The sequence below is a fragment of the Anguilla anguilla genome, chromosome 7 (genome assembly GCF_013347855.1).
Source record: "Anguilla anguilla isolate fAngAng1 chromosome 7, fAngAng1.pri, whole genome shotgun sequence".
Lineage (NCBI taxonomy): Eukaryota > Metazoa > Chordata > Actinopteri > Anguilliformes > Anguillidae > Anguilla > Anguilla anguilla.
In genome coordinates, this window is record NC_049207.1 from 18,535,339 (window position 1) to 18,549,744 (window position 14,406).

A 14,406-nucleotide genomic window follows, 5' to 3' on the forward strand; every position below is an offset into this window, starting at 1 on the left:
ACCCAGATCTCTGCCAAAAAGCGGAGCAGAGCTCAAAGCGCTCATGTCCTCGCGGGTCGACGAGAGAGCCGGGGGGGGGGGGGGGGGGGGGTTACGCGGGCCCTAAACGAGAGCGCGAGGATGAGCTCACGCAGTTAACTCCAGCGCCTTTTCCCTCCCCGTTTCTGCGCAGCCCTTCTGAACGGGAAGGCCGAGGGGGGGCAGCGGATCAGGGCCCAGACGGAGAGCGGGGCCGTCAGCCTGAGGACCCAGAGCTGGTTTGAGTCGCTCAAGCTCGGCAGCTGAGGAGCCGGGGAGGACTGTCCTCACCAGACCTGTCACAGGGAGTCTTACCGAACCAGAGACTGGCAGAATCATTACAGCCTCGGGGAGCTTTCAGTAATTGGTCGTGTTGTCGTTATCTGTCATCTGTTCGTCAGATTGTTGAACAGAGTGGAGGCGTGGCGGTTTCATTGCCATTGCTGTAAAGGCCCACACCAACCGTACTCCAGTCTGTCCAGTTTCACTCCCAGATCTGACAAAGCTACCTCCGTTTGGGGAACTACCTATTAGCATTAAACATCATTTCAGGCGTTATGTGTTGTGAGTGAACTGTATTAACATAATAGATTTTATGTATTCATTTACATAGGAGAGAATGCCTTTTAATTTATAATCATATTGTCAAGCACCTTGCCAAGAGCCAAGAAGGCTTGTAGAGTTCTGTTAAATGTGTAGATGCCAAACCAAGAAAACCCTTGTTTTGTTGTTGTTGACTTTGTGGTTTACAATTCTTTGTTAAAAGACGTTATCAAAATGATTAACATTTCAGAAGGTTTGTGCCAGATCGATTAATTTAGCTGTGAAACCATTGCAGGACAAACCCATGAAACTGCCTTATTTAAGTAAAGCTCTATGTTTTGTTGAGGTCAATTAGCCATCAATGTAAACATTTTATTGCAAGTGCTATGTCCAGACTGTCATATAATGTAGATATGTACAGTACAAAGAAATGCATGGAGTGAAACTTGAAGAAACTTTGAATAAAATCATATTGGATAAATGTGATGTTCTTGTATGATTCTTCTCTTCCAGTTGTCATTTTCTTTAATTGTTCACTTGATTTAAATACAGGTCATTTCTCCTCTGTTATTACATAAGCTGTTTGCAGTTTATCCAGATGTACGAGACAAGGAATAGTTATTTTAATGATAATATAGATGATGATTTTAAGTATAGGGGTGTATTGAGTATGCACAGATCTGGTTCTTATGTCCCAGACACTGTACCTGGGTAATGTCCATTCCAGCAGGGCCTGGCTGAATGCAGGTAGGTCCTGTGTACTGCACAGAGTGGTCTGCAACTTCTTCCAGCTTCTGTTGAGAGGTATTGGCCCCCAAGTGCAATGTGCCGGCCAAGGCAAACCGTATGTAGTCATCATGCTGGTATGTGGCCTGCTGGTAGTGTCTGGAACAGCCTCCATGCTGTGCAGGAGATGCTCTGGTCTTGGCTAGAGACACCCAGGTGTGGTTTTTTTACGTGAATTCCATTTTGGGTTTTCATGGATCCAGGTGTTCATGGATGGCACAAGCAATGTACTAGTTGAAAGACCGGCTGTTTAGTCTTTTCGAAGCTGTTCTGACAGCAGACGGAATGCCCACCGGGACACATCGACATCTCTGGAGAACCAGGGCACTGATGCGTCTGCTCGGTGTCCCAATGACTATTCTCCACTGACCTCCTGGCAAAGGATGCCTTTCTTTTTCAGCTGTGATTAGTTGCTCTACGCTGAACATGGCCTTGGGTGGTCATGGTGAGAGAATGGTGCTGCATAAACGTGCCAAAATTCGTGATTACATCCACATTTGCATGCAAAGCAAAGCAGGTTTTGTTTAGCACTTAAGTAATTTCTTGAAAAATGATGACATTTATCTTTTAAATACATCTGGGGAAATTATGGGAACCTAATGAATTTGGTTCATGATAAATGTCTGTCACTACATTATTATGTATGATTACATTGTGAGCAGGTGCCTTCCCTCAAACACACTTTCCAGATGAATGGTGACCAGCTGAGAAGATGCTTTGGGTCTGTTGTTTACTGCCTTCACGAAAAGCAGGAAGTCTAAATAACACCTGCTGGTTTTGGAGCATTTGAGGAAACATTCCTTAGAGCCTTTGTTCTAGCCTGGATGTAAAATTTGTAAGAACCTGACCTTGAGGAGGTAATGGTGTCCGGATGTGTGATTATTCATTAAAATGGCTACCCTTAAAACACTGGTTTTCAGCAATAGTGTAAGTATGGCTCCAGGACTGTCGCTGGTGTCAGCCCTTCCAGTTGTTACTTGTCTCCTGCTCTTCCCTTTTCCTCCTCCTCCTCCTCCTCCTCCCAGTGCTCCTCAACCCTGCGTGGCTTCTGGATGGGGTGGAACAGCTGGCCCGTGCTGTTGTAGCCATACCAGTGGGGGGCGTCGTCCCTGCTGTGCTCCCAGTGCTGGGTGTGGGGGCGGAGCCTCAGGGCAGCCTGCCTGTGTGAAAGCAAAGGGGCCAGCGTTTGGTTCCAATCTCCGCCTCAACCGAAAAGCTCCACGACTTCCATCCCACACAGACACGAGTCCGTGTGCAAGAGATTGAAGAGGACTACGGTCTCAGTTTGGTTTTGCTTTTTTACTACTATTGTTGACACATGGACGCCTGGAAAGGTTGAGAGGAACTCCCCTAATGAACAGTTATGTTCTCACTTTGAACGAAATGGCTGGAGACTTATCAACAATGCATGTTAGCATTTAAGGTTTTCTGTTTCCAATTTCCTCTGAGAGATAGAAAGCTTCCTGCTGTGTGTAATTTGCAGTCTACAGCACAAAATGAATTATTTGCCATTGGATGACTAGTACACATGCGGCGCACAAACCACTCAAAATGTTACTGTCATACAAGGATCCTTTCCAGAAGTACTAATCCCATGGTGCATTGAACTGTCGTTTGCTTCACGTGTTCAACCCTTTCTGTAGGCACTAACCCCATGGAATGTTAGGCTGTCATTAACATCCCCTGTGAGTTTAACCCTTTGTGTGTGCACTAATCCCATGGCACATTCTACTCAATAATGTACCTTGTTTGTTCAAGCCATGCATTCCCCCCCCCCCCCCCTTAAAATAATATGAGGATTGAGGCATGCAGAACATTTGTGGTGGGAGGCCTCAGTGAGGAAAATGAGTGAGTGACTGAACAGTGGATGAGTAGGTGAATGTGTATAAATGGCAGGACAGTAGAGTAGACAGTAGGGGAGCGAGTGTATGAGTGGGTGAGTGAATGTGTATAAAGGGTAGTACACTGGATGAGTGGGTGAATGTGTATAAATGGTAGCACAGTGGATGAGTAGGTGAATGTGTATAAATGGCAGGACAGTAGAGCAGACAGTAGGGGAGCGTGTATATGAGCGGGTGAGTGAATGTGTATAAATGGCAGGACAGTAGAGTAGACAGTAGAGGAGCGAGTGTATGAGCGGGTGAGTGAATGTGTATAAATGGCAGGACAGTAGAGTAGACAGCAGGGGAGCGTGTATATGAGCGGGTGAGTGAATGTGTATAAATGGCAGGACAGTAGAGTAGACAGTAGGGGAGCGAGTGTATGAGCGGGTGAGTGAATGTGTATAAATGGCAGGACAGTAGAGTAGACAGTAGGGGAGCGAGTGTATGAGCGGGTGAGTGAATGTGTATAAATGGCAGGACAGTAGAGTAGACAGTAGGGGAGCGAGTGTATGAGCGGGTGAGCGAAGGTGTATAAATGGCAGGACAGTAGAGTAGACAGTAGGGGAGCGTGTATATGAGTGGGTGAGTGAATGTGTATAAATGGCAGGACAGTAGAGTAGACAGTAGGGGAGCGAGTGTATGAGCGGGTGAGTGAATGTGTATAAATGGCAGGACAGTAGAGTAGACAGTAGGGGAGCGAGTGTATGAGCGGGTGAGTGAATGTGTATAAATGGCAGGACAGTAGAGCAGACAGTAGGGGAGCGAGTGTATGAGTGGGTGAGTGAATGTGTATAAATGGCAGGACAGTAGAGTAGACAGTAGGGGAGCGTGTATATGAGCGGGTGAGTGAATGTGTATAAATGGCAGGACAGTAGAGTAGACAGTAGGGGAGCGTGTATATGAGCGGGTGAGTGAATGTGTATAAATGGCAGGACAGTAGAGTAGACAGTAGGGGAGCGAGTGTATGAGCGGGTGAGTGAATGAGTATAAATGGCAGGACAGTGGATGAGTAGGTGAATGTGTATAAATGGCAGGACAGTAGAGCAGACAGTAGGGGAGCGTGTATATGAGCGGGTGAGTGAATGTGTATAAATGGCAGGACAGTAGAGCAGACAGTAGGGGAGTGAGTGTATGAGCGGGTGAGTGAATGAGTATAAATGGCAGGACAGTAGAGTAGACAGTAGGGGAGCGAGTGTATGAGCGGGTGCACGCAGAGCAGGCCGGGGGGGCCGTACTTGGAGACTCCCCTGCAGTAGAGCATCGTGACGGAGCTCAGCTGACGGCAGCCCCGCTGCAGGAGCTTGGCGGCCCGGTCGCTGAGGTGCACGCAGCCGCTCACGTCCAGCTCCCGCAGGTGCTGCCCCGCCCCCATCAGGCACTGCACCGACACGTCCGTCATCTGTGTGGGGGAGGGGAGGGGAGGGGAGAGAGGTGGGCCCGTTACCGTGGATGCACTGGCACAGTGGGGAGGATGTTTCATTCCCTTTGTGCGGTTACTCATCGCTGCTGGGGCAGCCACAGGAATGCCAGTCATCCAATTGGCAGATCTGGGACATTTCCCACCATAAGCCCCCCAATCTCCCCATACCCAGGAGGGTGACCCCCCCCCACCCCACACTCGCAGCAGCACAGTGGCTCAGGGCTTACTTTGGGGCAGCCGGCCAATCGGAGGGAGCGGATGGTCCGGCAGTGGTAGGACAGCGCTTTGACGGACTGGTCCGACAGGGACAGGCAGTGGGACACGTCCATGTGCTCCAGCCCCCTCAGCTGCTTGCAGAATTTCTGCCACACAGAAGAGAACAGGGACCCCATGGCGGGGCAGGGGGCGAGCCAGGGGGAGAGGGTTTAGAGACCCACATCCAAAACTGTAGAGACGCCCTCTCCCTCAACCCCCTAGCCCCCACCGCCTCCCTCTAGACAAATACATTCCTGTGGCAGGGAGGGGGGAAGGAGCGCTTCTGTGACTCAGTCAGTCATATTTCAAACAGACACACTGAGACCAAACTTCTGGCACCACATCAGCGTAAAAAAAATAAAATACATAGGAGCTTTACACAGAGTGCCTATCCTTAACACGCAAGCAGACGTTAAAGTCAGCTAATTGACAGTAATTCCAGTGCACAGAGCTCCGACTCGCTCAAAGCACAGAGGAGAGAAAGTGTGGCGTCGTGCATCTGCACGAATGAACGCAAAAAAAACCAAAAAAACAAATAGCGTTTGGAGCTTCCTCCGCCCTCGTTCCTGGTCCCATATTTCATCGTTGTTTTAGGGCAGGTAGGGCGGGGGTCTCGATTCGCTGCAGATGTCTCGCTTGAGCCGAGATGAAAGCAGAGGGGGGGGGGGGGAAACCCAGGAAAACAAAGCAGACTATTCTATAGGAGATGACCAATGAGCAGAAAGAGGGATTATACCTGTAAGGCCCGGATTGAATTTACCTCTATTCCGATGTCTGTTATCCAGAGGCATTCCGACACATTCAGCTTCCTTAAGCTGGGGTTGCTGCCAAGGGCCGTCAAACCCTAGGAATGAAAAAAGGTTTATGGGTTTATGTGCTGGTTTATGGGTTCACGGGATTCTTAAATTATTATGTTATAATCTAGTCATTTCATAATACCACTTTCCAGGTGTTCTCATGCACTGCACAACTCCGCTTAAACCTGTACACTTGGTGAATATGCCTCCTGATCTGTTGTTGGGGCTCCCAGGTAGAGTATTCAAGTACAACATCACACCATTTACAACATTAATTAATGCCATTTGAGGCTGGGAGTCCCTTTAAGTGACACATGATTGGCCCTAGCATCGCCCAGGCTTCCAATCAGCAGGATATTCCCCACCTACATTACCATGGCGACTCCTGGTTGACCCGGCACCAGTAGTTTGCCTGCACCAGTAAGAGAGCAGCTCAGCAGTGGACTGGAGTGAAACTAAGGGGATATGTACTGTGTCTAACCCAGAGCTTCTCTAGGCACCCATGGGCCTAACCCACATTGAGTTCTCTGTTTCCACAGTGAGGTGTGGGAACGCGTCTGTGAGAGAGGCTAAGCGATTGAGCACATGACTCCGTGCTGGGGGCAGGTCATGGTCACTGCACCCAAGGGTGATTCATCACCCCTGTAGCCAGACGTTTTCAGTTTTTATATAGTTTCTATGTTTACAAGGACTCTGAAAACAAAACAAAGACAAAAGTAATTCATGGAATAATAACAAAGGCAGAGCGTAGAGTCAGCACAAGCTCTTTCCACACAGGCATTTGCAGACCCCCGGTCTGGGTCCCCTTGTTAGTCACACACCGATTCATCACGAAAATACAGCCTAACACCTGAAACACAACCGCTGACTTTTCTTCTGAGAAACACACTAAATATACACGCTCAGCACAGCCAGATCCATGTCTACTGTAGCTCTAGCCCTGCTGCTGTTTGTGACCAAACTGGCCAATAAAAACAGAAGCTTTAATACCCAGTGCGCTGTGACATGTGACCTCTTCACTGTCTGTGTCGTTAATAAACTCCTGTACGACGGGGAGCAGCGGTAACTCAACACCCGCTTGTTTGTACAAACTTCCATTTGATTCTCACTGAAAACCACCAAACTTTTACGAGTTATAAAATTACCCAATTAAAGAATTTATATTTCTTTTTTAAAATCTTTACGAGTCCTTTGCAAAACGGGTTCACTTTCCAGTGCCACGCGCACACAGTATGTGGAATACACTCGGGAGAGTGAGGTCACAGTCTGCTGTTGGTTGCCATTCCTCTCCATTTCTTAAACCTCTTAAATGTGTGCAGCGGTGTAGTATAATGGTTAGAGAACCGGGCGTGTAGCTCTAAGGTTGTAGCCCCAGTTCCCAGGTGGGGCACTACTGCTGTACCACTGAGCAAAGAACTTTACCCGAGAGCATGATAAACAGAAAAAACAAATATTTGATAGACTGTGCAAAACAATCTGCGTTAATGTGTGAAAGATGTATAGTGAAGATAGCAGATTAACATTTCATGTGATTAAGTATTTATTTCATATGCGGCTACATGTTGCTTGTCCTGCATTGTTAACAGTGCACAGGAACTAAGAATGATTGTGTCACAAAAGGCCACCTTTGCATAGTTACACAATACAGTGCCACCGTGCTGAGATCAAGGCCAGGCTCTTGAGCTAATTTTTCGTTAGAGGTGCAGTAACAGGAAACATATTTTTCCTCTGAGCTGGGCGTCACAGTGAGACGCAGGCGTCGGTTAGCCGACCTCCCGCGCGGGAGGAAGTGATGGTGAAAGGGCGGTCTATCAGTGCTGTTAGAGGGTTATGGGGGGGGGCGGGGGGTCACCTGGTCCTGTATGCTGGTTCCGGTGAGATCCAGGGAGGTGAGGGAGGAGACGCTCCCCAGCCACTCCATCCCACTGTCTGTCAGCTGGTCACAGTAACACAGGCTCAGGTGGGACAGGCTGGTGCACCTGGAACACACACACACACACACACACATACACCACACACTGATATGACCTCTGTGTGTACTGTATGAACACCATGGCTGTGCCTGTGCACGAATGTGTGTGGTGGGTGCATGAACGTGTTCATATGGGTGAGGTGTGTGTGTGTGTATACATATATGCATGCGTATGTATCAATGTGGGGTGCATGCATGAACATGTGTATGCATGTGGTGTGCGTATGGATGCAACGTGCATGTGTACACATCTGCGTGTGGTGTGTGAGTGTGGATGCATAACTACACGTGTACATATGAGTATGGTGTGTGTATGTGGGTGCACACGTGCATGTGTACACATCTGCGTGTGGTGTGTGAGTGTGGATGCATAACTACACGTGTACATATGAGTATGGTGTGTGTATGTGGGTGCACACGTGCATGTGTACACATCTGCGTGTGGTGTGTGAGTGTGGATGCATAACTACACGTGTACATATGAGTATGGTGTGTGTATGTGGGTGCACACGTGCACGTGTACATATCTGAGTATGGTGTGTGTATGTGGGTGCACACGCGCACGTGTACATATCTGCATGTGGTATGAGTGCGTGTGTGGGTACACGCATGCATGTGTACACATCTGCGTGTGGTGTGTGCATGTGTGTGGGCGCATACATGCATGTGTACACATCAGCGTGTGTGTGTACAGTACGTGTGTGGCGAACAGCCCCCACCTCTGCGCTATCCTCATGAGGGACACGTCAGTGATGCGTGTGCAGTTGCTTAGGTTCAGTTCTTGGATCCGGGGTCCAGAGGGGCCCTCTGCTAAACAGCGCAGCCCCAGGTCAGTCACCCTGAGTCACACACACACACACACACACACATCATAAAGTTCTCCCATTATCTCTGTCCTCCAACCGCAGCCCAGCCCACAGCTGCCTTGGCCAATCCGCAGCCCCTTACCCCTGACTGCTCTCAAATGTACTTTAGACTGTACTTTACTGCATTGAAACAACCCAGAGTCTCAGCAGCTTCCAACTTGAAATCTGTCATTCCAACATGTGCAAACGTCCCATTAAGAAACAGTAATGACTGCTATTTGCTTGTAGGTCTTGGAAAACGAAACACAAATGGAAGCAAGCAATAGGCAACCTAGGACAGAATGCAGTATCGCAGTATGTGTGGTGCTTAAGGGGACAGTATCTTTTGGTGACAGCATGCATAATTTCATATGCTTTAAAAACAGTGCAGCTCAAATCATGTCCAGCTGCACAAATACTGCTAAACAAGCTAGCATTGAAGGCAAATCTCAGTTCACCACCAATTTAAATAACCTTTTCCAAACTGCCGTTTAATGGTCTGGCAGGATCACTCCTGTCTTCAGTTTCGGACATTTTGCTGGAAACTGTGATTTACTCTGATAAACTGATGAGAAAAATTGACATTTTGAATGAAAAATTTTCCAAAATAAAATAAAATAAAATAATCCTGCGCTTATTTGGTGCAAAATGGCTTGTAAAAAATGGCTTGTGGTTTTATCTGTTAGCTCACAGTTGCGCTGCGTAGTTCGTTCGGGTACCTGACGCAGTCGGCTATATTCAGTGAAGTCAAGTTCTTCAGGCCCCCGATGGACCTCATGCCGTTGTCGGTCAGCCCCCGACAGGCCGCTGCGGAGATGTGCTTCAGGCCCGGAGAGTTCCTGCAGAAGGCCTTCCAGCTCGCGTCCGTCATGTGACTGTTACCTGCGGAAAGCCGGCATCAGAAATTGTGCATGCCATCGCTTTGAAATGATGCCAACACATTCTTAGAGCCTGAAACTAAATATTAACAAGAGAGATTCTGAAAATAAAGGTGAGCAGGAATAGATCAAGGACATTAATTTGAGAGGAAACATGACTCTGATGTAATTTTAGTTGGAAGCAAGTTCACCGTGTGTTCACCTGTCAATCATTTAAAAAATATATTTTCTTACACTGTGAACGGACTGCTTGAAGGAACATGTGTTTGGGTTATAAAGGAGGATTTCACTCAGTGGGGTCAATAGCCCAACATCACTAAGCACAGAGCTAGACAAAACAAACCCAAAAAATACAAAAACAGCAAAATTCCGGTAATCATATTACACACGACTCCCTCTGTTCAGAATGAAATTTCCCCCTTAAACCTCTCGACGGATGCCTGTTCCAGATTATCCTGGTCCAGCTATGATATCACTCTGTCCCGGGACGGTTCTTAGACCCCCACTCCCCCACCCAACGATAGAGGGTCATGATGAATCTGGTGTCAGCCAAGACTCAGCTCAGCCAGAGCGAGAGAGAAAGAGAGAGAGAGAGAGGGAGCTGAGAACTCACTGACTTCACATTTTTTCCCTCACAAACAGACGGTGTCAAGGCCCCCGCTTCTGCCTTGACATCAGGCAGACAGAACGCCACACCTCTATTATGGCTACCGTGACAACGCAGCCCAACGCAGCAGGGGCGGCTCTGACCTTCGACCCTGATTCTGCTCAGCTTGCACCCCTCGGCGACCACCTTGAGGACGCCGTCCGTGAGATGGGGCGCGTCCAGGAGGGAGACCGCGTTCAGGGACCTGCACTTGGAGACCATCGCCTGGGAACGGAGACAGAACCATGTGTGATTCATCCTTCCGTGTCGATTTGCGCCGGTGCTTTGCGAGCTGGGAGTGATCTAGCAGAGCTCAGATCTGTGCTGTCCATTTCTTTTCAGTTGAATGGAATATTTTACAACAGCAATTTAACTAAAGAGGGAGCACAGATAACTTTGGCTGATAAGTAAATCCTTGTGGTGTTACCTTTTTCCTTCATAAACACCTAATTGTTCATTGTGAATTAAGGGAAAATGTTAATTTTTTTACAAGCCAGATTCTCTTCATAAAACAAACGTACAATGAACGTGCACTTTTGTTTGTCCTCATGGTGACAGCGCAACCTTGAAATATAATGCCGAACAACTGAAAAGCAAACAGATCTCTCGCTGCTTTAGCCCAATCAATTCTGAGGCTTTGCTGTCTGAGCCAGCCCCTCTCCCACCGCCTCTGGTCCATATGGAGAAAACATGCAGCGTGGAGGTTCAGAACGTACTCTCACCATAACTTAGACATGAAACGGAATACTGCACTATAAATACACATCATACAGTATATGTTTACTAATCAAAAGCAAATGCAAACAGAGCCGTGCATATGCCAATTCTGCTCTGTTATGGTGTATAAATCCCATGGCAGAACACTGTTTTACCTATTCACCGTATGGTAGGTCTCGCGCACAATGGCTGAGGCCCAGAGCATGTGGGTACACACGCTGCAATACACACTTCCTTTCAACAACATCCGATTTGCAGCGGAATTTTCCAGCCCTGCTAGACATGTCTGAGACGAGGAGCCCTGGCTGCTCCAGCCCCCCAGAGAAAAGGCCGATGTACGCTTAAGCAATTTTACCACCGCAGCTCAGCAGTGCGGATTTCTCCATGAGGTGGGCTCACAAAAGAAAAAAGTGCAAAAAGACTGGAGTTAATCAGGAGTTAATGGAGCAGAAGGACTTTGACTAAGCCCATTCAGTGTCACCAGACAGCTGTGACCTGCAGCCTTTTGGTTATGGAATTGGATGCCTGGTCCAAAGTAATGGACAATTATTTTTCTTTTTGTAGAAAATTTAATTCTGTTAGCCTCTTTTGTCTGCGACGATGAGAGGTTTTTAAAAGTATTCTTACATTGTAATTTGCACACTACTCAAATTTAGGTTTAAGCTTGTCAGCAAAGCCACAGAGAGTTATCTAGTGTTACTGGCACGTGTCTTCTTTGTTGGTTTTGGGATTTTCTGCAGTTTTTCTGTCCAAATCGGAATTCCCAGTTGGCAACAGTAGTCCGGTCCCTTTTGACGCAACATCCTCCATCAACTGGAGGGGGAACTCACGAGCATGTGTATTGTCCAATACATTAGACGAGCCGGCCGCCTTGTTTCCAGGCAACTGTGCTGTCACAGCTACTGCACTGGGAGGACAGAGGCACGTAATCCCCAATGGGAGTGGCACCACCTACTGAATCACCGTGGGCAACGCTACATCCAATTAAGTGCCACCGCACAACACTCCTCACAATAAGTGGCAATTCTCACATACGTAGTGATGTTACATGCTACATGTCCATTAACTTCCATTCATTTTAAAAATGGCCATGGAAAAACAAAGCGGTGTAGCTCATTGGCTAAAAAAACTACAAAGGAAGCAGGAAATAAATCAAACAAATAATGCAGTGGCTGGTCTGAAATGAGAAATGATATGGCCAATACTGATAATGGCTGGAACCTCATTACCATTACCATATGTGGTAAAAGGCGCTGTCTGGACTTGTGTCTGGTGTTCTTGAAATATTGCCGCAATCACTGCACACCTTCCTTCCCACCATTGTTCTAATATTAACTTTGAAAGAGGGCCAGTGATACAGTACAATGCGATGATTGCTATCATGCATAAGGGGCAAGTCTCTGCCAGTGTTACTGAAACAATGCAGTATAGCATCCAGCCTACAGGGCATAAGTGGGACCAGCTTTGGATCCAGAGAAAAAAAGACTTAACATAAAAAACATGTTTTGGCAAAAAAAAAAGCATTATCCAAGAAACATTCCCATGCTATAAATCAAAGGCCCTACTTTCAACAAGGAAATGTCATAATGCGGTCCAGCTTTCGTAATAGAGTGTGCGCACAACCCCACATTTCAAAAGCAAAATTCTGTCTTTTTCAGCTTTTCCAATTCCACCTTCAGGGAAGCACAAACGCACCCGAACATTGCACGTGTTTAGTACCTTCATTTCACATTCATTACATGCTACTGTCACTATTAATGTTCACTAATTGCCCAGCATACTCACGGCTAAGCTTTGAAGGAGCAGTCTTTACAAAATTAAACATATTACTATGGATTTAACTTTGGGGTCTAAAAAGCCTTATAAAATGAACAGTATTAATGGAAATGGCTGAAGAACAAAGAGAATGCTCTGGTGAAGATCCCTGTAGCTCTTGTGGTAGCAGTGTAGCATAATTACTGTAGAAGAGGACTTGTATCGCCAAGGCTGCACATTTAATTCAAAGGTGGAGCACTGCCACTGTACCCTTGAGTAAGGTACTTAAACAATAATTAATAATGGAAGATCAGGAGACAAGGCTGTATTGTCTGCTTCTGTTGGGATGTTCCATTGTATTCAAACAGTTAAAGGACACACTTGGGGGTAAATCTCAATCTGCATCTTGGCAACCAATGATGCAATATTAACCGCAACAGAAAGTAAAAAATTACTTGTGAACATTCTGTGTAAATGAAGTCTTTGCATTGGTTCCAGACTGCTTCAGAAAGGGCTTTTGAAAACACACGTTTAAAGTGTGAGGCATATCCCTCGCCTGTGCCCCCCCCCCCCCCCACACCTACACACACATACCAGCACACAGCTGTCCGTCAGGGTTGGTATGTCGTTGAATTCCACGCGCTGGAGCAGGCTGCATCCCATGGCAATGAATCTGAACCCTTCCACAGAGATCTGGGGGAGATAAAAAGCCATCAATGTCAGAGCTGGGGATTGTGGGGAATGCCAGAGGTTAAAAAGACTGGTAGTGGGGGTGTTTGGGGGCCCATTCCCATATTAACACAATCACTTTGAAACTCTCTACAGAATGTCTTTCAGAAGCCAGGAGCCATGCTAGCCTGCGACTTACTCCGACCGCATGGCTGTAGCTATGTGGGGCTTGGCTCGATTAGTACTCAGAGGGGAGACCTCCATGTAAAACTGGGCTGCTGCTGCAAGGTGTACTGGTGGTGGGACGGTAAAGGGGCCATTTTCCCTCTGGACTGTGCAGTTCTTGAAAGCATGTTCCAGATGAGAATTGAAACCAAGTTCAAGGCAGAATGCGGTTAATGAAGATCCCAAGGCACTTATCGGGGTGTTAGCAGGTCAAATTCCAAAGCTGGCTATTCCAGTCTTTACAGTTAATTGGCTACCTTGTACCCCCTACCTGTCTTGGCTCGCCAGGGCATCACTAAATGAGAAATTAGTTTCACTGACCTTCAAGGTCACACTAGCACAAATAACTTTTTATAGCTTGTCCACTGTAGTGTCTGGTATTTAGAATGGTCTCTCTTACATGCTGCTACAATTCTAGGCAATGCCTTTGCTGTGTACATCAGAATTCAAAAGAAAATATGAGTGTAATAAATAAACAAATTCTCTGAAATCATTGTCATGCCATGCGATTGCAGTCATAATCACAATCATTTATTTAGAAAGATAATGGCACAGTTAGATTGCTCGATTTTCCATCTACCTTTCCCGCTTAAGCCACAGCAGGACATTGCTCACGAAGAGATAAATAACTTCAGTGGCCATGTTAAACAGTGGCACAGCGAAGGGGAGACAGCGTCTCCTGTGTGTGGGAGCAGAGGCGAGCCGTCGCTCCGAACGCACTAATGGTTAAAGCCTCTCGTACCGCGGCCCGTATCAATCACCCACAAGCGTCAACACGCCAGAGAAGCCTCCCATATTAGGCCCAGACTGGACAGTTACGGATGACTCCTGGAATCAGATGCATCAAAATTCAGCAGTGCCGCCAAAGTGTGTTTTAAGTAGGGGCCGGTGGGAGGGAATGTTTGTTCGCAGAGCGATGCGAGCAACACAAAGCGAGGCAACAGAGAAAGTGCCCTGCCCAACGTGCTGTAAGCCATCAACACACGGCTTCACAGGG

At 47.2% G+C, this 14,406-nt stretch overlaps 1 protein-coding gene across 1 annotated transcript in view; it reads right to left on the minus strand.

The window, feature by feature from the left end:
• Window positions 1-912: 912 nt before the first annotated feature.
• The window catches only part of fbxl13 (F-box and leucine-rich repeat protein 13), a 42,460-nt gene continuing 28,966 nt past the window's right edge, over window positions 913-14,406 (minus strand). The window contains exons 13-21 of the mRNA XM_035426207.1: window positions 13,110-13,208; window positions 10,148-10,268; window positions 9,239-9,401; window positions 8,394-8,513; window positions 7,555-7,681; window positions 5,666-5,749; window positions 4,878-5,012; window positions 4,466-4,629; window positions 913-2,507 (exon numbers count right to left, since the gene is read on the minus strand). Of these exons, the coding sequence (XP_035282098.1) occupies window positions 2,321-2,507; window positions 4,466-4,629; window positions 4,878-5,012; window positions 5,666-5,749; window positions 7,555-7,681; window positions 8,394-8,513; window positions 9,239-9,401; window positions 10,148-10,268; window positions 13,110-13,208 (1,200 nt within the window). The 3' untranslated portion in view covers window positions 913-2,320. The remainder of the gene's footprint in view (window positions 2,508-4,465; window positions 4,630-4,877; window positions 5,013-5,665; window positions 5,750-7,554; window positions 7,682-8,393; window positions 8,514-9,238; window positions 9,402-10,147; window positions 10,269-13,109; window positions 13,209-14,406) is intronic.